At 37.2% G+C, this 24,637-nt stretch overlaps 1 protein-coding gene across 3 annotated transcripts in view; it reads left to right on the top strand.

Moving 5' to 3' along the window:
• Nucleotides 1-24,637, top strand: part of PARG (poly(ADP-ribose) glycohydrolase) — a 110,143-nt gene that overhangs the window by 14,779 nt on the left and 70,727 nt on the right. For all 3 annotated transcript variants that reach the window (XM_059900119.1, XM_059900117.1, XM_059900118.1), the window contains exons 5-7: nucleotides 17-139; nucleotides 274-357; nucleotides 4,939-5,013. In XM_059900119.1, coding sequence (XP_059756102.1) covers nucleotides 17-139; nucleotides 274-357; nucleotides 4,939-5,013 — 282 coding nt within the window. The remainder of the gene's footprint in view (nucleotides 1-16; nucleotides 140-273; nucleotides 358-4,938; nucleotides 5,014-24,637) is intronic.

Here is a 24,637-nt window from a genome sequence, read left to right on the forward strand (position 1 = left end):
TTTTCTTGTATTTCAGGTAGATCTTTTGCGAGCAGGAGAAGTTCCTAAACCTTTCCCAACACATTTTAAAGATTTGTGGGACAACAAGCATGTTAAGATGCCTTGTTCAGAACAAAACTTGTACCCGGTGGAAGATGAGGTAAGAACAAAACTGAACAGAACTGATGTTCTTTTAGTCTCTGAAAGGTATTTTAATACTTGCTGTTTGACTTCTGATTCTACCATGTAAAAAAAACTTGGAATAGTTTCCTCATGTTTTTCTTTTCCTTAAAGAATGGTGAGCGAACTGCAGGGAGCCGGTGGGAGCTCATTCAGACTGCACTTCTCAACAAATTCAGTCGACCCCAAAACCTGAAGGTGTGTTCTTTTGCTATTCTTGTCTCTTACATGTAGTTCTTAGAGATGGGCCCTGGTGTCCTCCCTCAGAGACATTTTTTGATCTTTAATAGACTCAGGTAACAGCATTATTTATATGCTAAGTGCTTGCTTCCTGAGGAACTCTTTTTAGAGACATTCTTGGTTTACACTCCATCACTAGGAAATGAGTAGAAGAATTGAGAGTTGTAAATGACTTGCCTGGAGCCACACAGAATAATTTGGAGAACCAGGAATAAGACCTCTGTTTCTTGATTCCCCATCCAGTTTCCTTTGGTCCTGGCTTCTGTTTTATTTTTGTTTTGGAATTATCATACTTCTGAAATGTCTTTAAAAGTAAATCAGGGAAGAATTATGACTTCAGCATTGTTTGCCCGAAGGGAAGCTGAGTTTCCTAATGATTAAAGTATACATTAAGCATTCTACTTTTTATTGCTCTTAATATAGCTTCTAGCAGTTTCATAATTTATTAATCTTATATTTTGGCAATAATTCAATTTTTGATTTAAAAAATATTTCATTTAAGACTGTAAGGGCAACCATCAGATTGGTTTTTTTAATATTTAAAATATGAGTGAGTATATGTTTATTTTTGGCACTATAGCCTTATATAAATTTTTAAAGTTTTTATAACTATAAACAGATTTTTTTATACTTCTGTGAAAATGGGTTTCATTTTCTTTGAGAGACTTAATTTGTTGTGTACAGTTTCTCAGGTTTAATACTGTTGTTTTCATTTATTTATTGTTAACGAGTCCAAGCTCACTCTGCTCGCCTTATGACAGGCAAATAAATCAGGAGATGAGGTGTTGAGGCAAGGAATATGACCTTATTCGGAATTATTCGGAAAGCTGGCAGACCAAGAAGATGGCAGACTAATGTCTCCAAAAAAACCATCTTATCGGTGTTTGGATGTCAGTTTCTTTTATAGAACAGAGAGGGGGAGGAGATGAGGAAGTAAAGTAAAAAGGCCATAAGTTTTGCAAATATCCCCTGGAATGGCCAGCCTCGGGGAGGAGATGTGTTAATTTCTTCTTTCTTGCAGATATTCACAGGTGGACAGGGTCAGGATGCTTCCCTGAACAAAGGCACTTTGGTTTAACATTCAGACAGAGGGGCACGGTTCCCTGAGCCAGCCATTACGTATAGGCAGTATCCTTTTAGTGAACCAAAGCAGCTGGAAAGCAAAGGTTAAAGTAAAAGAAACAGATCCAACATGTAGTCAGATTTGGCTCTTCCCTGTTACATACTTACAAGTTATTCTTAAACTTTCTATACCTTTCCTGTCGCTCCTTTTTTTTTCCTTAACATGAAAAACAGTGATAAGTTGTACCATAATATATTTTGAAAATTTTATTTCTTAGGGACAGTGTTTCTCAATCTTGTAATTCTTTTAAATGGGAGAAATTCTCAGGGTCTGCCAGACTTTACTTATTGTTAATATGTTAATTACGTATGTTTAAACGTAAAGCTAAATATAAACTCTTTATATTTATAGTATCCAGCTATATCAATTTGATTTTTTCCATTTTAAGCATTATGACCCATGTTTTGAGTTGTGTTCATTATCACAGTCAAAACAATTTGTAATCAGCATTTCCTTTTTGCACAGATTTTTAAACACTGACCTGAGCCTTAAAATAGTATGCTGAGAAACTTAAAAAAAAATACTGTATAAAGAAAACATTCTTTGTTTTGTATTTACTACTTTTTTTTTTTTTTTTAACTAATCACAAACAGTTGGTGGTTGTTGGTAGAGGCAAAGATGGGATCCGTATGCAGAACATCAGCTTGCGAATAAGTATGATGGTGACCACTTTGGTCCAGGTTTTTATGACTTCGGCATTCCTATACTGCAGTGCATCTTAGGATCGCTCTCTCTCTCCACCATTTTTATGTATTTGAAGTACCAGCTTTCATTTCTACAGTGTGTTGTTTTTTGGCCTTTGTATTCATTCCAAAACCACAATTATATACTCACAAACACAAGCAGGCCAATCAAGAATACTATCCAGACTCCATTTGAAAAACACTGACTTAGGGCCTTCATGGCCTTACAAACAGGATTATTTAAGAATTTACATATTTTTTCTTTAAACACAAATGCAGAATAGTCATAGTGTTCTAAATTACATTGCTGCTTGCCTCTGTTAGCAATTCCTTAGTGCGCCATGATTACCTTAGGAAGGGGTAATTGCTTTAGTCTGAATTTCCCTTTCTTGTTTATTTTACGGTAGATTCAACAGAACAGTAATCCACCGAGATTTTCTTCTGTTTATGGTAATTGTTTCCTTTGCTAAAAGAACACTACGAGAGGGAGGGGGAAACATTAAATCCCTCTTATTGAATATAATAATATTTTTGCTGTTTTTATGCCATTTGATGTTGAATTAAGAGGGATTAGAGATGTTAAAAACGTAAAAAAGGAACAGTGTCCTCAAAAGTTGATCTACACTGTAATATTTCTATGAATAATGTGTCTGGTAATTTGCAAAGAATGAACTTCTTTCTGCTTTAACTCATTGTGCTTATTATGAATTATGAACTGAAAAAAAGTCACTCAGCTAAGAATACTGTATAGAGTAGCATCCAGCTTTTCTGGTGATAGGAGATCTCTTGGTGGACTACTTCTGAGACTTGAAGACTGAAGTAAAAGTAAATGTTAGTTAGGAGTCAATGCTAATTACACAACTCCATTAAAGATTAGAGTGTAAATGCTATTTAGAATGTTTTTCCTTACCAACTTTGAGGAATAATTTGCATATAAGAAAGTACGTCCTTTTAAAGAATGTAATTTGATGAGGTTTGACATTTGCATTTACACTTGAAGCCCCCACTACAGTAAAGATACAGAACATTCCTGTCACCCTGCAAAGATTCTTCTTACTCATTTGCAGTCAGTTTCCTCTTTCTGTACTGGCCCCAGGCAACTATTGATCTGCTGCTTCTTTTTCTTTTTTTTTTTACACTATAGATCGGTTTACATTTTACATGAATGGAATCATGTATTATGTATGCTAGTGTGTCTGGCTTCTTGCACTTAGGTGAAGATCTTTGAGTTTCATCCGTGTTGTTGAATGTATCAGTAGCTTTTTCCAGTATATGCATTGTTTGTCCATTCACCCGTTGATAGACATCGCTATTTTTTTTTCATAAATTTATTTTTTATTTATTTATTTTTGGCTGCGTTGGGTCTTTGTTGCTGTGCGCGGGCTTTCTCTAGTTGCGGCGAGTGGGGGCTATTCTTTTTTGCGGTGCGCGGGCTTCTCATTGTGGTGGCTTCTCTTGTTGCAGAGCACAGGCTCTAGGCGCACGGGCTTCAGTAATTGTGGCATGTGGGCTCAGTAGTTGTGGCTCGCAGGCTCTAGAGCGCAGGCTCAGTAGTTGTGGTGCATGGGCTTAGCTGCTCTGCGGCATGTGGGATCTTCCCAGACCAGGGCTTGAACCCGTGTCCCCTGCATTGGCAGGCGGATTCTTAACCACTGCACCACCAGGGAAGCCCCGGAACTTGGGTATCTTCTTATTCCAAGTAGATAAAAGACATTTTGTTGGCTCATTATTTAACCTAGCTGCTTGGTGATAATTTATGCGGCATGAAGTATTTTTCAGGAGGCTCTTTGGCAGAGTGTTAATTTTTAAAAACTTCATCAATTCTGAGGAAATTTGGAAGGTTTATAGTAATAATCTAACACAGTGTCTTTCAGACTTAATATGCCTTCAGTAAAAAAATTTGGGGGTGTGTATTAGAGTTATAAATGGTTTTTTATAAATTCTATGTATTTATTACTTTAGTAATTTAATATATATTATAAAAGATAATCAAAATAGAAATTTTAAAGGATGAGATAAAATATAATTGTAAATAATAATTCTTTTTGCATAACTAATGGATTGTCGTATGCCTACCCCACTCTGGTAACCAGGAAGTACTGCCTGTTCAGACAGTTGAAAATTACACCAGTAGATGGCGCACTAGTCTAACTTTTTACAAAAATACGTAATTTACATGGACTAATGGGGAAAGATAACCATTTCTATGTAGCTTATAAAAATAGCTAATAGTAAAGGAAAAAAGACCATTTTTGGCTTTAAGCTAATGTTTCTCAGTCTTTTTTTCATTATTGCTCTCTTCCCCAGGGAGACTTTTTAGATATTTTTTCCTAATTTATTCTCCTAATGAAATCTTAATGCTAATGTGCAGTGTATCTGTACATGTAGTGTGACCCTGTTGAAGACCAAAAGTCACTGTAATATTTACTTTTTTTATCCCTAAGATCCAATTTTTGTCCACTTGAATTATACCGCCTCTGTTTAGAGGGCATGTTTTAGAGTAATTATGTTTTTCCCCCTGTTACTTGAGCTTTCTAATCTCATTTTTCTTAAGTGAATAATAAATTAGTATGCGTTTTTTTTTTGCATAGTTACTGACGTGGAGTAGCTAATGGTAGGAGAAGCTTGCCCAACATTAAGAAATATACTGGAAATAGTTCATAAAGGAGACAGGCTGGTCATAAATAATTCACTTTACTATATCATGACATTTTGTTTATGCTTTTTCCATAGGATGCTATTCTGAAATACAATGTGGCATATTCTAAGAAATGGGACTTTACAGCTTTGGTTGATTTCTGGGATAAGGTAGAAGTATGCTTATTTCTTAAACTATGAAACTAATATGACAACTCTAATGGAAAAGTTTGAGAAAAATATGCATAATTCTGTCACACTAACACCATAATCATCTTTTATTTTTGTGAGAAGTATTTCCTGTTATTTTATATGCAGCTAATTTTGAATTTTGCTTTAGTCTCTCATGATATGCATTTTTTGTTGTATTGTTGTACCATTTTCAGTATTATCAAATGGCTGCATAGTATTTCATGTCTAGATTTTGAGAATTTAATGATTCCCATATTCTCAGACATCTAGGTTGCATAAGTTTTACTCCATTCTCAATTACACTGTAGTAACATCTTTATATATGTATGTGAATAAATACATGTATATGTTTTCCCAAATTTAATATTGTTTCTTTAGGTGATTGCCAGAAGTTAGATGGCTAGGTCAAAAGGCACAAAACTTTTTTGGCCCTGGATTTATGCTGTAAAATCATTTTCCTCAGGGGACTGTAGCAGTTTAGTATGCTATCAGCAATGGGTAAGAATACCACTTTGATAGTACTGTTAGGAGAATAGGTATCATCCATTTTGAAAAACTGGCAGTATACCTTTAAAAAAAAAACATTTTATTTTGATATAATGATAGATTCACAAGAAATGGTAAAGAAATGTACAGGGAAGGTCCCACGCACAGTTCATCCTATCTTCCCCAATGTTGATTGCTTAAATAAGTATAATACAATATCAAAACTAGAAAACTGACACAAGACCTTACTTAGATTTTACCAGTTATACCTGTACTCATTTCTGTGTGTAGTTATGTAACTGTAGCTTCATGTAACCACCACCACAGTCAAGATACAGAACTGTTCCATCACCACAGTGCTCACTGGTGCTGCCCATTATAGCCACACCAACTCCTTCCTAACTTCTGGCAACCACTAATCTGTTCTCCATGTGCATAATTTTGTTACTTCATAAAGGTTAAAGTTTGTAACCTTTTCAAATTGCCTTTTGGTTCCTTTTTATTGCTGAGTAGTGTTCTGTGATATCGCTGTATCATAATTTAACTGTAAATGCATTTCAGGACATTTGAGTTGTTTCCAGTTTTTAGCTGTTAAAACTAAAGCTGCTGTGAACTTTTGTATACAGTTTTTTGCATAAACATAAGTTTTTATTTCTCTGGGATAAATCCCCAAGAGTACGATTGTTGAATTGTTTGATAAATGTATTTTTAGTTTTAGAAGAAACTGCCAGTATACTTTTGCTAGGTATGTAAGCCTTCCCAAAGAATGATACTTTCATATACAATCTGTTTAAAAGTTTTTTTATAATTTGATTTTTCTGCCCACAGTTTAATTATCCATGTTATATATGCTTCATTTACTAATAATAGAAACTGAAAGTAATTTTTGAAATGGAAACATTTTGAATTGAAATATTTTCAATATTACACAACTTTAACTTACCTAATAGAGAATAATTATTGAACTTTAAACATGTCCTGTGTTTTTTTTAATTGTGGCCTTTCCCTCTCTGGTCTTTTTTTCAGATAAATAACTGTGAGATAAATAAGATAATAATTATTATTCCTATCGTAAATGAGTAGTTATGATTTAGAAATGAACTTTCTTGCCCTAAGTGACATAGTTTGTCCCTGGTAGGACAGTGTAACCCAATCAGTGTTCTTTCCACTATTGCCTGCGATCACAGTCTGATATCCCTCTGCACGTACCCTCCCCTCCTACTTGCTGCTCATTTTCTCTGTAATTAGAGACTGATATGCCCCCTTCCTCCACTTTTCTGTATTGGAGTTCTATCTTCTGAGACTAACATTTTCCTGTCTACTCCCTCCAAAATGAGACGTCACCTTTCTTCGAATTTCCATGACAAATTTTAAAATTTATCTTGTGGCACTCCCTCTCTTTGCTTTGCTTTATTCTAGATGAAATGTTGACATCCTCTGGTATGTCAAAAGTTTCTTGGGGCAGAGACTGTATCTTTCATAGCTTTGTGTTTCGTGTAGCATCTATACAATGCCTTATTTATCGTGTGTGCTCTGTAAGTAGTTATGGACTGGATTTCAAAAGGAGATCGGGCAGTCATGTTGGTTTTCATGGTTACCAAGGTCATGAGAATATTATCTAGAAGTAACGGTTTGAGTTAATAAAAACTGATGTTTCTGATTCCTTCTCTCACTCCCTGCCCACGCACACAACACATCTAAGTTAGACTCTTCCTTCTCTGAGCATTTTTAACTAGTGATGTTCCAGTGTTCTTGTTACTTCATTTCCTGTGACGTTACTGAAGATCAGTCTGTCCTCTGGGATTGCTGGTGGTAATCCAGAAGAAAGTGGTTGTTTAATTACATGGTCAGGAATCAAACATTAAGATTATTGTGAACCCTTATTTGAGTTACAAATAAGGAAGAACCTGAAAATGTGAAAATGAAATCGACAGTGTTATGAATAACACCACCACTCCCTTTTTTCCAGTAGTGTTTTGATTATTTCACAAAGTATCCGTGAGGCAGCATGATATAAGCAGTGGCTCTCAGATTTATTGTGTATCTGAATCCTGGAGGGCTTATTAAAAAGGTAGCTGCCCACCATCCTCTCCAAGTTTTCTGATTCAGTGGGTCTGGGATGAGACCTGAGAGTTTGCATTTCTAATAGTTTCCTAGGTGGTGCTGCTATTGGTTCAGAGACCATGCTTTGAGAACTACTGGTGGAAAAAAGAGCATAGAATTAGAAATGAGTATTATGGTTCTTAGTCTCAAAGCTGTGTAACCTTGGGTTTTTGCTACCCCCAAACAATCACCTGAAACAACAGTCTGTTTCAGAGCTTTGTATTCTCTTCTGGTTAATTTGTCTATTACTGCAGTAGTGCCACAATGTCTTAATTGCTATAGCTTCATAATAATTCTTGATATCTGGTAAAACGATCCTCTCCTCATCAGTCTTCTTTCTCACAAGTGTATGGGCTATTCTTTATTCTTTCATGTAAATTTTAGAATCAGCCTGTTGGTGTCCATAAAAATCCTGTTGGACTCTTGAGTAGAATTGCATTAAATATGCAGATAAATTGGAAAAGATTTTACATCTACATAATACTATATATTCCTCTCCATAAGGATGGTATGGGTCTTCATTTATTTAGGGTTTTCTTAGATCAGATAGGACCTTGTATTCCAATATTTCTTTTGCTTGCTGTCGTGGAAGCCCTCATCATCTTATTTCTCCATAGTATAACATGAGCTATGCCCCATAGTTATACATTCCTGTATATTGTCTTAATTCAGTGTCTGCTCAATTGCTCAATTACTCTTAGGTTCCCTGGCATTTACCCCATTTGTGTTTGATTGCTGGCAGAGCCAAGGCGCCCCCACTATCTTGGCCCTTGCCATATGCTTTAGGGAAAGATGTGAGATTTGAGCATAAAAGCACTTTGTCCCTTGCCTGATGGGAGCCGTTGGGAAGTTCTTTAGCTTTTCTGAGCCTCAGTTTTCTTCCCATAAAATGGGATTAACAATAGCTACCTTGGAGTATGATGTTCTGATAATTAGTGGCTTCTTGTGGTTCTTTCTTTCAAGACTCCAAACAGGAGGGAATAGGAGCAGCCCAGACAGGCCTTGTTCCATCTGTCCATCAGCAGTCGCCATAGGGCAAGAGCTGGAGGGAAGGTGTATTAGTCAGGGAAACAGCACCAATGGGAGAGAGATATATTTATCTATCTATATCTATCTATCAACTATATATATATATGTGGGGGAGAGAGAGAGGAAGATTTTAAGGAGGAATTGGTTCACACAATTATGGGGGCTGGCAAGTCTAAAATCTGCAGGGTGGGCTGGCAGGCTGGAGACCCAGGGATGAGCTGAGGTTGCAGATGATGTCCAAAGGCAGCCCGCTGGCAGAATTCGCTCTTGCTGAGGTAGGTCAGCCTTTCGTTCTGTCCAGGCCTTCAGCTGATTGGATGAGGCCCATCCACCTTATGGAGGGCAGTCTGCCTTACTCAGAGCCCATTGATTTAAATGTAAATCTCATCCATTGATTTAAATGTAGAACATCCTCACAGGAACATCCAGGAGAATGTCTGATCAAATATCTGGCCACTGTGGCCCAGCCAGGTTGAAACAAAATGAACCATCACACAGGGGCTTTGGAAATCTCTTTCTTGTAGCACTTCTCCCTCTTCTTCTGTAATTACATTGTTTGAACATACGTAAACATCAGGAAGATTTGCAATGTGCCTCCATGTCCATTCCACAGAGATAGGATTCTAGAGTGGTTAGGAGCACAGATAGGGGTCCACATGTCCTGGGTTTGGATCCTGGGTGGGTAACCTGAGGCATCCTCTCAGTGCATCAGTTTCCCCATTGGGAAATGGGGGTAAATAGTGCATTTCCCTCAGAGTTGTAGTGAGGGTTAAATGATGTAATGTATGCAAAGCATAGATCAGTGCCTGATACCTGGCTATTTTTTATCACTCACCTTCTAGAGTTAATACATTTAAACATCATGATATGATATGTTTCTGCCAAATATTTTAATGAAAATATATATAGTTAAAACCTCCTTTGTTTCTCTCTGCAAGTTCTTTTCCCTTTCTTCTTCATTGAAGGCAGCATTGTGCTAAGTGTGGCATCTGATTTGGCAGTTTTTTTTTTTTTTTCCCTACATTTTCACTACATATCCACTAACAAGAGATAGCAGTGTTTTCTGTGTTTCAAATGATGGATTATGGTATCATAGTGTACATAATATTCTGTAACTTGCTTTATTTTTACTCAGCAGTATGTCGTTGGGATCTAACGATTCTGAATATATAAAGAATTGTCTCATTTTAATGCTGATTAGATTCCTTGTATGAATAGCTTACCTTCCTGTGCCCCTACTGCTGGATGTTGGGGAGTTTCTAATGTTTTGCTGTCACAAGCAGTGCTGTGATGGACACAGCCTATGGCTCTCTTTGTGCCCTTGTGATAGGCTGCAGGGTAGGGCAGGCATGTTGGAGGTTCCCTGGGTATCGACAAAGAACTCTCCAGGATAGTTTAGTTGTACTTTATTTTTCACACCCTGGCCAATGCTTGGTTGATATTGTCAGGCTTTAAAGTCTTTGCCTGTCAGATGGCTTTTTTTTTTTTTTAATTAAAAAAAAATTTTTTTTAACATCTTTATTGGAGTAAAATTGCTTTACAATGGTGTGTTAGTTTCTGCTTTACAACAAAGTGAATCAGCTGTACATATACATATATCCCCATATCTCCTCCCTCTTGGCGTCTCCCTCCTGCCCTCCCTATCCCACCCTTCTAGGTGGTCACAAAGCACCCAGCTGATCTCCCTGTGCTATGCAGCTGCTTCCCACTAGCTATCTATTTTACATTTGGTAGTATATATTGCCACTCTCTCACTTCGTCCCAGTTTACCCTTCCCCCTCCCTGTGTCCTCAAGTCCATTCTCTCCATCTGGTGGTGTCTTGTGAAGCACAAAAGTTTTTAATTTTGATGAAGTCTAAATTAATTTTTTCTATTTTTGGTGTCATATCTAAGAAGCTAATCCAAGGTTGCAAACATTTACTCCTGTGTTTTCTTCTAAGAATTTTATGGTTTTAGCTCTTACTTTTAGGTTCATGACTTATTTTGAATTGATTTTTGTATATGGTGTGAATTAGGGGTCAAGTTTTATTTTTTTGCTTGTGAATAGCCATTTTGTGTTAATTTTCACATACGATGTGAGATAGAGGTCTGATTTCATAATTTTTCATGTGGATGGATATCTGGTTGCCCCAGCACCATTTGTGGAAAAGACTTCTATCCCTATTGAATTGTCTTGGCATCCTGCAAAAACCAATTGACCATACATATGAGGGTTTATTTCTGGCCTCTCAATTCTATTCCACTGCTCTATATGTCTGTCTTTACGCCACTTCCACACAATCTTGACTACTGTAGCTTTGTAGTAAGTTTTAAATTGGGAAGTATGAGTCCTCCAGCTTTGTTCTTTTTCTAATTTGTTTTGGCAGTTTTGGATCTTTTGTGCTTTCATGTGAGTTTTAGGGTCAGCTTATTAATTTCTGAAAAAAGTTAGCTGTGAAAGGTAATTTCTATAATCATATTAATAGAATCCATACTAATTCTGCATCTTGAGGCAGGAACAGTCAATTTCAGGGTTACCTTATTGAGCTTTTGAACCATATGATGTTTAAAGGTAGGCATAAAGTAATGGAAGCCTTATGGCTATATCAGAATATCTTTGTATCCAGATGTCTTTCACTCTTAAAGAGATGTAATTTTTGATGCCATGAAAAGTTGACCAAACTGATAAAATCTTTGTCACTTAAGTTATAGTATATAGATGGTCTATTTGCGTTCTGTAATTTTTGTGCCTTAAACTAGTTACAGTTGTTAATTTTGGTAGGTACATTTGATACCTTGTGATGGCAGTAAAACATGCCATTGGTTAAAATACCCCTGTCACCTTGCTATGAGGTAAAGTAGTCGTTTTTTCCTCTCTTCTTAATCACTCTACACAGACAGGACCTTGTTTCCCTTTTATCTGGTGACCTTGCCCAGAAGCATTCCTGTAAGAGTAATATATAGCAAGTTTTGGTGTGTTTAGTGTAGATCATAAATACGAGGTGATTACCAAGGTGCTGATGATAGTTTTATAGTTCTCTAGAGAGAGGAGTCATTGCATTTTTGACCTTCTGATTTTTATTTACTTTGTAAACATACGGGAGGGTTGGGGGAGTCCTCACAATTGTACCAAATATTCATTTCTTATTGTTTTCTTCAAGTTTTTGTCTCTACTTTTTATAGTTATATCTAGATATAAAAGTATATTTAAAATATTTTTTGATATATTATAAACCTGTGTTTCATAGCTTTATCATTTTTAGTCTTAATGGTTGCATAATATTCCATCAAATGATATGTCATTTGCTTAGCCATTCCAGTGTTAGAGATTTAAGGAAGTCTCTTTGTGTAACGCATGTCTAGAGATTTAAGGGTGTTCTTCCCTATGACTGTCTGTTGTTTGTACATTGTCAATGTACTTAACAGTAGACCTTGGATATTTAATACAGTGGTGTGTTTTTCTGTCCTTCAAATCTCCAAAGGTATTAATATAGAACTTAACCATGTCACAGCCCACAGGGATAACATTGCCCAGGATTACAGGGGTTCTTGAGAAGTAAGTATTAGATACATATGTGGTGGGATTGGAGGAGTAAAAAGAGATCTTTAGTGCAAGGGAAGCAGTTGTTTGGCTAGGTCTTAAATTATAAATGAATTCTATTTGCTTTGCATTGTCTGTGTCCACATTTTGGAGTAAGAATGCTTCTTTAAAAAGGGCTCTTAAATGTTGCTTATTAACAGTATTTGGGAAGTCTTTACTTAAATGTCACACCCAGCTCTGAGTAACTTGTTTTGCTAGGAAAAAAATGAAGTTTAAATTTAACAGCATATCAATTTTAATATTTTACAGTTAAGTTGATTTGGGGGCTGTTAACATTTATCTCCTTAAAACCTTGCTTTGGCTGGTTGTGTGAATAATAGGTTTTGTAACCCATACTACTTTAGAACAGGAGGTGTTAGTATCAACAGTCATTTAGTGTGATTCCATATTACAGTTATTACCTAAATGCTACTATTTAGAGCAAGAAGTAAGAGACCCACAATCCTGGTAATCCCTTTGAGCATCCTTATTTAGGATAAAAGCAAGGCGTATTGCCTAAGCTTTTTTAAAAAATTTTTCAGAGACCAGCAAAGATCACAGAAATCAACCTGTTATTTTGTAATTTATAGTTAAATATTTAGGTGCTACTGAGTTGAAATGGCCGTTATTTAGCGTTTTTTGCATCTTGGATGCTAATATTAGTTTTCCTCCCTGCCAGCTGTTGGAAGTGCTAGGAACAAATAATCTGTGTTTTATGGCCCTCCTGGGTGGTGTTCCACAAAATTAAATTCAAACACTTCTATAATTCGTATTCTAACTGAATCGATATACTTATTGCTGACATTTTTCACAGGAAAGTTTAACAAAATGTCCTATATGTTAAGAAAGTTTCTCTATTAATACATTTTAGACGTATTTTAAATACTTCCCTCTTACAACAACTGTGGCACTATTTCTTTTCATTCTCAGTGAATTAACTTGTGAAATGTACATAGCACGTCATGGCCATAGTGATGGAAGAGGGGTGTGGGGATGGCGTACATTAAGAGTGGTTACTTCTGTTTCTGTGATCCTGGCTTCTATTTCTGGACTTGGATGCTAGTTAAAAAATGGATGTTTGCCTTATAATTGTTCATTAGGCCATCCATATATATTTTGTGTACTTTTTGAACATATATTTCACAATAAATGTAATTGTCAATTCAAAATAAAGAACTTTAAATTCTAAAATTGGTTTGTATAGTGAACTTTTTCAGTAAATGGAATAGTTGTTGAAAGGAAACCTAAGGTTTTTGGTGACTATTTCAGCTTCCTTTCCATGTTTAATGTCTGGAATAGAAAAGATAGGAATGAATAAGTCTCTTATTTCCTCACTTACGTTAGTTTATCCATAAAGGCTGCCATAAATAACAAAATCAGGTTTGTTTCTTTTTTTAAAATTAATTAATTAATTAATTAATTTAATTTTGGCTGTGTTGAGTCTTCGTTTCTGTGCGAGGGCTTTCTCTAGTTGCGGCAAGCGGGGGCCACTCTTCATCGCGGTGCGCGGGCCTCTCACTATCGCGGCCTCTCTTGTTGCGGAGCACAGGCTCCAGACGCGGAGGCTCAGTAGTTGTGGCTCACGGGCCTAGTTGCTCCGCGGCATGTGGGATCTTCCCAGACCAGGAATTTTAAAAATTTAAAAATGGAAAAATTTAAACTTTAAAGTTCAAAGGTTTTGTTGTTGTGGTTAGGCTAGAAATAAATTCCTCTTTGGAAGCCACTATTTTTTAAAAAATAAATACAGCATGAAGTTTATACCTCAAGTCATACGTACACAGTAAGTTCTTTATGGCAACTCAGTAATTGTGCATCACTTGCCTTTGCTGTAGTATTAAAATATTGAGTCAGTATTGTCCTGTCTGCTCGTGTCCTATGACTTGTCAGAGAAAGTGTGTGTAAAGCCTCTTTTCCTGTAAATGAGGGTGTGTAAATCTATCAATAATGAACTTGCATTCTTACTTATGTACTACTTAATTTTAAAAGGTAAATAGGTGTCATATTGGGTTTTGAAGGATGCACACTAAGTGGAGCAAACTATTATGCCTAAGTCATCTTTTCCTTCAGAGTTCTTTTTGTGTAGTTTTACATTTAAAAAACACGTATATCAGAATTCTTTGTCCCCAAAATTGAGACGTGTGCTGTTATAGCCATGTTTAACTAAAATGACATTTTTGAACTCATGTGACCATGAGAGACCTTAAAAATTATCATTATTGACAGAACAATAGAAACTCAGGGAAAACAAATATAAGCTTGTATTAAAATGGATTACCAAGAAAGTTATCTCACGTATATAAAGTAATGGCTAGAAGGAATTATTTTGACTCATATCTTTATTATGGGATAAAAAGTTAAAATATAATATATTGAAATTATTAGGCAAAAATCATAGTGTAAGTCACCTGTCATTAAATAGCATAAAACACAATAGTTGTATCTTTATGCATCACTTGGGCATCATATGTGCATTCATACGTAAGTGGTGTCTTTCAGACTTCCTGGCCTTCTGGTGCGTGCCATACTATTATGGGCAGCTTATCTAATATTAACTATATCGAATGTACTTAGTACTTTTTTGTATGTTAAAATATTTTTTAAAATTTATTTATTTTGTTTATTTTATTTTTGGCTGCACTGGGTCTTCGTTGCTGTACCTGGCGTTTTCTCTAGTTGAGGCGAGTGGGGGCTACTCTTTGCAGCGGTGCACTGGCTTCTCACTGCGGTGGCTTCTCTTGTTGCGGAGCACAGGCTCTAGGTGCGCGCAGGCTCTAGGTGCTCTTAACCACAGTGGTTAAGAATCCACCTGCCAATGCAGGGGACACGGGTTTGGTCCCTGGTCTGGGAAGATCCCACATGCCGCGGAGCAACTAAGCCCGTGCGCCACAACTACTGAGCCTGCGCTCTAGAGCCGGCAAGCCACAACTACTGAGCCACGTGCCACAGCTACTGAAGTCCTCGCGCACCACAGAAGGAGAAGCCCGCACTCCACAACGAAGAGTAGCCCCTGCTCACAGCAACTAGAGAAACGTGCAGCAACAAAGACCCAACGCAGCCAAAAAATGTATATATACATATATATAAGAATGTATATGTATATATATGTATATGTATGTATATGTATATATACACATATATATACACATATAATGTATATATACACATATATATAAGAAAAAAATTTTAGAACAAAAAGATTAGAGGATTTTTTTCTTTTTTCTCTCTCCATTCCCTCAACCCTACCCCATCCTCCTCCCCCCCGCCACCACAATCTCTATAAACGTTTCATGGAACATTAGTGTTTTTTAGACTAGTTTTGGAAAAGCTGAGGTAAGGCAACATGTTGTTAACCACTGTTTCAAATCAGAACAAATGTCATTAACCAATAACCAGTAAAAATTGTGGGCTTTCACAATAGGCTTTTTTTTTTTTTTTTAATAGTGCAGAAGTAAGTTTCTGAATGTATATAAACACATTACTCCTTAGCTTCCAGTTCCAAGTGGAATTCTTCATAACGAATCTATTTCTGGACCTTTCTTCAAAACTTAAAAAGATTTAAAGTATCCTTGTTTTTGTTTTTTTTTTTTTTTTTTTTTTTTTTTTTATCCTTGTTATTTTTGTCGTAAAGAGCCTGTAGCAAGTTCCTAATCAAATGAAAGAAGCCTTGAATGTTTCACAGGACTACAGCTAATGTCTTTATTCCTCTAGATTTTGAACCTCTGATTTGGAGTTCAGTGGAAATTTAACCTTTTTGGACTTCTTCCCTTAGTGACTCACAGTCTCTAGAATCAATAAGGTCTGCATTGCTTTTACAGCTTGACTTGATTTAATTCATGAGAACTGTAGGAGCCAAAAGAAAGCTAATCAGAGTCAGCAAAATATTAAATTTTAGATTTGTATGAAATATGTGGACTTCCTCCTTGGTTTGGTTAATGTATCCTTTGGGTTGGAGCATATGTTGAGGGTCTCATTCATGATTTATTTTAAATAGTGCACCTCTCATAGAATTAATTGCTCCAATTGGAACTAGGCACCTTGCTTTATAAATTTGCTGAGGTATAATGGATAATTAGTTTTAGTTGAGCCCTCCCTGCCCTAGATCATTGATGAAATTAAGAGTTGTTATTATGTGTTTGTGAAACACTGTGTTGTATTTATGTGTGTGGAGGACAAGGAGGATGGAAATTATAGACATCCCAAAGTGAAAATTTATTTAGTAGAATTCCTTCTGTATTCTAATAATGAAATTAATCTAGTACATTAATGTCCTGTAACTCCAACCCTACCTACTCCGTTCAAATAGCTATGGAAGCCATTACTTTTAAATGTTGCTGTGTCATTGATTTCATTATCTAGAAATCTACTCTGTTGGAGGGGTGATAATAATTTCATGTTCTAATCTCTCCTGTGATTTATATCTCTATCAACTAGCTCTGAGCTGTTTTCTTTTTTTTAATGCAATTTGACACCATGCCTTGATTTATAATTCCTGTTAGATTACTTCTCAGATTATTTACTCATCTTATGCTCCTAGTCATTAAAAATAAATTCTGTATTCCTTGCGGTTAAGCTCCTCGTAACACTTTTATCCACATGTAAGATCTCATATTTAACACTAGAAGGATTTTCGTAATATATATTACCTGAAGATAAAGATAGTAAGAGGAAATAAAAACAATATAAATCTGTTTTTCAAATTTATATACTGTTTCCATGTGTAGCCTGTTCAAACAGTGCAGTAAACTCGGTAGTAAAGACTAAATAGGTCCATTGAATTGGGTCCATTGTCCTCGTGATGCAGGGAGTGGTACACCATTAGTGCCTTGGTAGCCGCGTGGTGGCTGCATCTCCAGAGGACTGAGCCAGTAGCTCTTTCCACATTTTACTTTTGGCTCTAATTGTGAAAAATACTTATCCGTGATTTATTGCTGTGGTAATGACAAGTAATGATTAACTGCACGGGGCAGTCAGAGTCTAAGCTGTCTGAGCAATTATTCTTTATAGTGTTAAAGAACTTTTTAGTAAGCTGAGTGGCATAGTACCTTGTTGCCTCAGTTGCTCTTTGATTACATGAAAAGCACTACAAAAAGACATTTTCTGCAAGAAGAACCATTTCCAGCATAGTGAAATATGGAATATTTTCAAATGGACTCCCCAGCTATGCTATTGGTCTAATCCGCCTTAGCCCTGGGAAGCCCAGCTCAGATATAAACAAGGTGTCTGAATCCATTCAGGCTGTTTTAACAGAATAGACTGGGTGATTGATTTATTTCTCACTCTTCTGGACGCTGGCAAGTTCAAGATCAAGGTGTTGGCAGATTCAGTGTCTGGTGAGGACCTGCTTCCTGATTCATAGATGGCTGTCTTCTTGCTGGGTCCTCACAAGGTAGAAGGAGCAAGAAAGCTCTCTGAGGTCTCTTTTATAAGGGCACTAAATCCCATTTAAGATGGCCTCACCTTCATGACCTAATCACCCCAAGGCCCCACCTCCAAATACTACCACATTGGAGGAATAGGTTTCAGCATACAAATTTTGGGGGGACAGAACATTCTATCTATAGAACCAGAGCATCTTCTTCCATTGGGAGTGGAATTTAAAAGTACTTACTGTCACAGCACATTGGGTTGAGCAGCCGTATAAATAGCCTCTTTCCCCATGGTTGACTTTTGGCTCCCTTTTTAACCCTTTCCTTTTTCCTGGCCTACTGCTTAAGCTGCAGACCATTTTATCTTCACGTCACATGCAAACCCTTATCCATTCCAGGCTTAACCCTGTCTCCTCCTGGACTTACCCCTTCTACAAAGTTCACCTTGTAGATAATCTCCTCAGTGTTTGATGCGACATCCTACTTGGTTATCTGTGGTAGAGACAGTGGTGGGGCTTATTATTGAGAGCTTTACTATGTACTAAGTACAGTGTAAGCAGTATATTTTATCTCATTTGATTCTCACAAATACCCCATTATATAGACACTGTATTTTACAAATGAACAACTAAAAATTCAAGGCTTAGAGTGTTTAAGTAATTTGTTCAAGTGATGAAGCCAGGATTTCAACCCAGGTGCCACTCACTCCAGAGTCTTAGCTCTTAATGACGATAATCTGTTGTGGTAGTTCTCATCCGTGAGTTATTCTGCTTCCCAGGGGACCTTTGGCAAGGTCTGGAGACATTTTTGATTCTCACAGCGGGGGGGAGGTGCTACTGGCTTCTGGTGGGTAGAGGGCATGGATGCCAGTAAACATCCTACAGCGAACAGGATGACACTCCCGGTAACGAAGAATTTTGCAACCCAAAAGGTCAGTAGTGCCTAGATCCGGAAACCCTGCTCTTCTGCAGTGGTTCTCGGGGTTTGGTCCCTGAACCAGCAGCATCACCTGGGAACTTGTTAGAAATGTAAATTCTCCTGCCCTACCTTGAACCTTGCAAATTAGAAACTCTGGGGGTGAGGCCCAGCCATCTTTAACAATCCCCTAGCTAATTCTGATAGATGTGAAAGTTTGAGTACTGCTCTACTTTCTTAAACCTCTCCTTGAAGAGTGCCTGTTCCTCAACTTTTTACCTTGGCTAAAGGAGCTTTTCCTATTGGCAGTTTTTCCTTCTCTAGTGGAACTTGCTGGAATGAAGAGGAGGAGTTGTTTTTCTCCTCAGCCCCCACTGCTGATTCCTGTCCATTGTTGAATTGTTTGGCCATGACCTAGATCTGTGAAAACCCAGGCTGATACCTGTAGAGCTGGGCTGAGGTGGGTCTCTTCTTATCTGTGCCCTGTGGTGCATGCCATCAGAACTAGCCTTTGACTTAGCACCTAGAGAGGAACTGAGTCAGTCAAACATACTGCCCAAACATTAGGTCAGCTGGAAATGGTTCAGTTAAGGGACAGAATTGTCCTAGAAACCAATTAACTAAATCTAGGGAGGCCTGAAAAGGTCAAAGATTTGAATAATAAGTAGAAAGAAGAGGAGCCTGGGAAAAATACTCTTTAAAAAAGGTGGCTTTAGTGACCTATGGCCTTAGATCTGGCATCATTAAAAGCACTGACTTAAGGAGGGTACCTACCAACATCCACCAGCCTTTGTTCGGTTGGTAATCATGTTGATGACCTATGAACTAGTCTGACTCAAACCTATATGTGAGACTCTCTACTGTATTAACCTATGATCACAAATTGGATCTGGTTATGCCCTGGGCCAGTTCCTTCTCTAACATCATTAGTTCTGCACTTCTTTCCTACCATAGCCTCCTAGTTTTCTACTCACTTATTCCTATAGCACTTTCTGTTTTTAAGGCTACTGCTTCCATCCCTTTTCTTCTGGGCCACTGTTTTCCAGGTTGTGTTGTTCTAATACTTTTAAATAAAGGGTTGAATGGTCAAGTTAGTTTGCTACACATTATGTCCTCCTACTGGGAATAGTTCTGAGGAGTCTTATAGTGAAGAAATCTGCTTAGTTTTGGTTAACTAAACATTTTCCCCAAACTTGTTTATAAACAAAGTCCCCTTCTGTGTAACGGCTTATGATTTCCCTTGTAGCTAATGTCCCATGGAACACACCTTGCAAAACAGTTGTGATCTATTGGCTCTTTCCTGCCTTCCTATCTTTTCCTGCCTGGCCTGGTACCTGCACATTTGACCCTTGAACAACATGGGTTTGAACTGCGTGGGTCCACTGATACGTGTATTTTTTTCAATAGTAAGTACTACAGTGCTGCGCGATCCACAGTTGGTTGAATCTGAAGGAATTAGCGGTGGGGGCTGAGGAGAAAAAGAGCTCCTCCTCTTCATTCTAACAGGTTCTACTTGAGAAGGAGGAACTGCCAAGAGGAAAAACTCCTTCAGGCAAGGTAAAAAGTTGAGGGACAGGTACTATTCCAGAACCACGGATATGAGGGAACCGTGGATACACAGGGCCAAGTATAAATTATATGCAGGTTTTCGGCTGTGCGGAGGGTCGGTGCCTCTAACTCCTGTGTTGTTCAAGGGTCAACTGTAGTCTCCTTTTTAAATCTAGTTACTCCTTGGCACTTAACATAGTGCCAAGAGCTTTAAATAGCACTTAATGCTGGGCACACTCAAATCTTTATCTTAAGCTTCTTCTCTCTGTCAACTTCTTATATTAAGACGTAATAATTTTACTTCCTAAACACTTCTTGAGGCTCACCTCTATTTCTGTTATACTTGTCTAATCCATGCTGTCATCATGACTCAGATGGTATATTGTAGCAGTCATCCAACTGACCCCCATGTTCAGTGGCGCTCCCTTCAAATCCGTCCTTCATGCTGCTCACCCACAGTGAGCTGTCTGAAGCATATATCTTCAAACCCTATGTGGCATCTCATCTATTTTCAGTTCTATTGGATGATGTTTATGGTATTCCCTGGCCTTGCCTCTACCCATTTCTCCAGCATCACTTCTTGATACTGAGCTTCTCCACACCTGATATTCTAATGACTCTGAATTCCTTTTGGTTCTCTGGCATGCTGTTGGCTGGCTCTTAATCCATCCTTCCAGACTTAACTCAGTCTTTATCTCCTCTGGGAACTCTTTTCTGTCCTCCCAGCCTCTACTAAAGACTCCACTGTGTGCTCACAGTAGTACCTGTGCCTGCCTCCATGCACTTGCCACATAATGCATGATCTTTCTATAAAATGTCTGCATCCTTCATGAGGCTGAACCTCTCCAGGGCATCTTAATGTTTTCTAGCTTATGGCTGGTGCTCAGTAAGTGTTTCTTGAACTAACTTCAGTATACTTAAGGAGAGTAGATCAGCACACAGAAATGTGGGTCTTAAGCCACAGTCTCGTACTGAAAGATTTAGGAATTATTTGTGTAAAGTGATAGTTGACCATTTGAGATTGGCAGTTGGTAGAGAGAAAAGATGAGGCATGTACACATAACCCTTATGTCTGTTTATATGGCATTTTTACCCTAAAAAGTAGTAAGTTTCTGGAGGACAGAGACCTTGCTTTGCATTGTTTACCTTTGTGTTTGTTCCTCACAGTGCTCAATATGACATCCTGGGCAAAGTGGGCACTCAATATATGCTTGAACTAAATGTCAACATACTACTAACAATATGCCTAACTGGAGTTAAGTATAAAGTAGAGGCTGGATCAATTGGACTGTTCTCTTTCTTGGATTTCTGAGCTCAGCTAATTCACAGGTTCAGGGGCTCGTTTACCTTTTTATTCTCTCTATGTGAGAAAAGAATGAATGCCCCAGATGATAGATTGAACCTGAGCCCGTAATCCGTTTTATTTGACGTAGCTAAAGGGTGTACCAGTCGTCACATGTCTTCAGTTTTTATAGGCTATAAAGCCAAAAATTATCTCAAAAGGGATATTTTACCATTTTCAAACTCATCTGTATTTTCAAATGAATTGCAGTTACCAAAAAGTAATCCAATGCAATGGAATAAAATTAGGTGCATTTAAGAATCCCCAAACAAAATGGTGCAGGTCTAATCATATGTATTTGCACCATCCAGCTGTACATGTGTCGGGGAACCTTTGGCTCTTCCTTGGATTGCTCTGGTGACTATTTCTATTTCATTGGAGTGGAGTAAAGAGTAGGACTAGATTTGTGTTGTCCAAACAATAAGCCAATAGTGATATGTGGCTATTTACATGGAAATTAATTAAAATGAAATAAAATTTGAAATGCAGTTGCTCAGTCACACAGGGCACATTTCACATGCTCAGTCAACACATGTGGCTGGTGGCTACCGTCTTGGACAGTGTAGAAAATTCTGTTCTGCCCTGGACGAGGTCATCTCTAAGGTTTCTTCTGCATCAGACATCTTGCTAGTCCTGCTACCTAGGAGCTGCTACTGGTCAGATCTCCTCACAGGGAACTTCAGAGATTTCCCAAAATTCTTTGATCACATTTTGAATTTTTTCTAGATTGGGTGTTACCTGTAATAATTGAGTTGCTGAGTAGAACTTGGTCAATTTCTTAAAAAGATATTTTCGTTGTAATGGTATTTGTGGGGTTTTTCCCCCTCCCGGAAGTCTGCCACCAGGGGGTGCCCTCAAACCTTTTGGGAAATATGTTTGTTTCAGCCTTATTAATAAGAGTGAAGTTTGGACTGTAATATTGACTATTCATACTGGATAATTTAGAAATTAAATTAAGAATTAAGCATTATAATATGTATGTATGCACACTACTTGATTCGTATGGCAAATTACTTTCCTAGTGGTGTGAGTGCGAGAAGCTGTCATTGAACTATCTTAAAAATTAGGTAAAAGTAAAAATAAGTAATTTTAAAGTATTTCTTATAGTTCAAAAATATTTTTATTAAATTTAAGACTGTTAACTATAGTAAAAGAATGAAGTTATTGTTCACTTATATTTCTTAGACAAATTAAGTCCATTTTGCTTCCAGGACTAGAAAACTTCCATTAACCATTAGCTATTTCTCTGAAATCTTGTCATGCTGAGTTTGATTGCTTGTCTATAAAAGATGGATAATAGGGTGACTATATGGTATTGAAAATATCTGTTGGCTTGTGTGTAATAAATAGCATTGTGGTTTGGTGCTGTTTGCTAGAGTGATTGATGGTTATGGCCATGTAGTCATACAGTAATAGGAGTGAGAGATGAGAAAGACCTATCAGAGCATCTTGTGCTAGTCTGAGAGCATTCCCTAAAGAATAATCATTTACCGTAACGGTATTGAGAAGTAAATTCTTCTAGGAGACAGAAGATAATGAGGGTGTGTTATTATGTTTTATCCTTCTAAGGCAAAAATAATTTGTGCATTTTATTATTAGCATGAAAAAAAATAATGATTACTGTTTAGAGAAGAGCTTCCTTCATGTGTCATAAACCTACACAATTTTGTTCTTCATGTTTAATCTAATGAAATTTGTATAGGAAATAGTGTGACTGGTTTTGATTAGAGGCTTATTTTGTTTCAAGAACTGGATGATGGTATTCTTCCTAAAGTGATTGTGTTCCCAAATTAGTTGTTACTTATTTGGGTTTTGGAGTATATGATGGTGAAATTTCCACACCCATCTACAAAAGTCTGTGAATTTTAAGCCACTAATGGCTTGTTTCCTGAAGTGAGAAACTAGTTCATAGTTCTGTCCTGAGAAACAGAACAAGGATTGGGAGAGTGGAAGTGGAGTTGAGGTGACCTGCCGAAGGGCTCTTTCTCACTTCATCCTTACTCATCTTCCCTTTACTGGCTAATAAGAGTTTGGCTATGGGATTGGAGGTTAAGAATCTCTTTGATTCTAGAGACACTGCTTTGGGAAAGATCCCGATGTTCTCCTTACTTGCTGCAAGTAATAATAAATCCTTCATTCCCCTGGTGGTGGGGGGGGAGAATAAAAGGAGATTCTAATGCTTGGCACTCTTTTACTCCTGCTGGCACCCATTGATGGTGAGAAAAAGGAAGTGTATAGCAACCTGATTTATCCCATATTAAACAACTGTTAATTTAATGACAAATACAGATTATTTCTAGTGTAAGTTACAGGGCAAATACTTCAAAGGATCTTTTGTATTATCCTTAAAAAAATCATTTCAAATGCTTATAATGAGTTGTGATTTTTATCAGTGCTTCTCAGGTTTGAGTCATAGCATTTTGAAAATTACTTAGGAAGCTCTTAAGAGCTGTTTAAAGAGAAAACCAAACCAAGGGACAATAGAGAGACAGGGTGGCTTCTCAGCACATCACCTTGCCCTCGCTACCGCATTCATTTTGTACCTCTTTTGTTGCCATAATATAAAATTTTTGGAAGTCTTATTTAAGTCCAGAAATTAGCTCACTAATTTGTGAAATGTGCCTTCTTAAATATGAAAATATTAGACTGGCTATTTCCTGAAAACCAGTTGGACTTTATTAAAATTTGGAGAACATTTTTATTGAAGCCATAATTGTCATGGGTGATACACATGAGAGATCACCCTGTGGTTGGCTTGTCAGACTTGCATGAGCTTTCAGAAATTAAGGGGAATGAGTGAGTTTGTTTTCTTGTAAGCTGTCACATTCTTCTCTTCAAAGTGTCAGCCTGAATCGTGCACAAGTAAATGTTAGAAACATTCACCTTCTCCAGTTGATTTTTTTATCCTTACATAACTTAATGCTATAATGATTTTTTTCCTCTAATGTTTAATTTTTGTAGTCTAAAAACATGTCTGAAGAAGAGGTGGATCTGAAAGATCTTAATAATTCTGACTTACGTTCTTTCTTTTTAATCTTTGTAATATGAACCTGTCTTTCGAACTTAGGAAGCTCTGGAGGTAGTTCCAGTAAGTTTTTTAGGTGTATTATAGAAAACTCAGTTCATATGCAGTTTACTTTACTAAAAAAAAAAAAAAGAAAGAAAAGAAAATCAAAAACCTCTCCAGGGGGATTCTGATAGGCAGTAGAGAGAAGGAAGAGGGAGAGCTTGGTAAAATTACCTAGCTGTGGTAGA

The sequence above is a fragment of the Balaenoptera ricei genome, chromosome 16, assembly GCF_028023285.1.
Source record: "Balaenoptera ricei isolate mBalRic1 chromosome 16, mBalRic1.hap2, whole genome shotgun sequence".
NCBI lineage: Eukaryota > Metazoa > Chordata > Mammalia > Artiodactyla > Balaenopteridae > Balaenoptera > Balaenoptera ricei.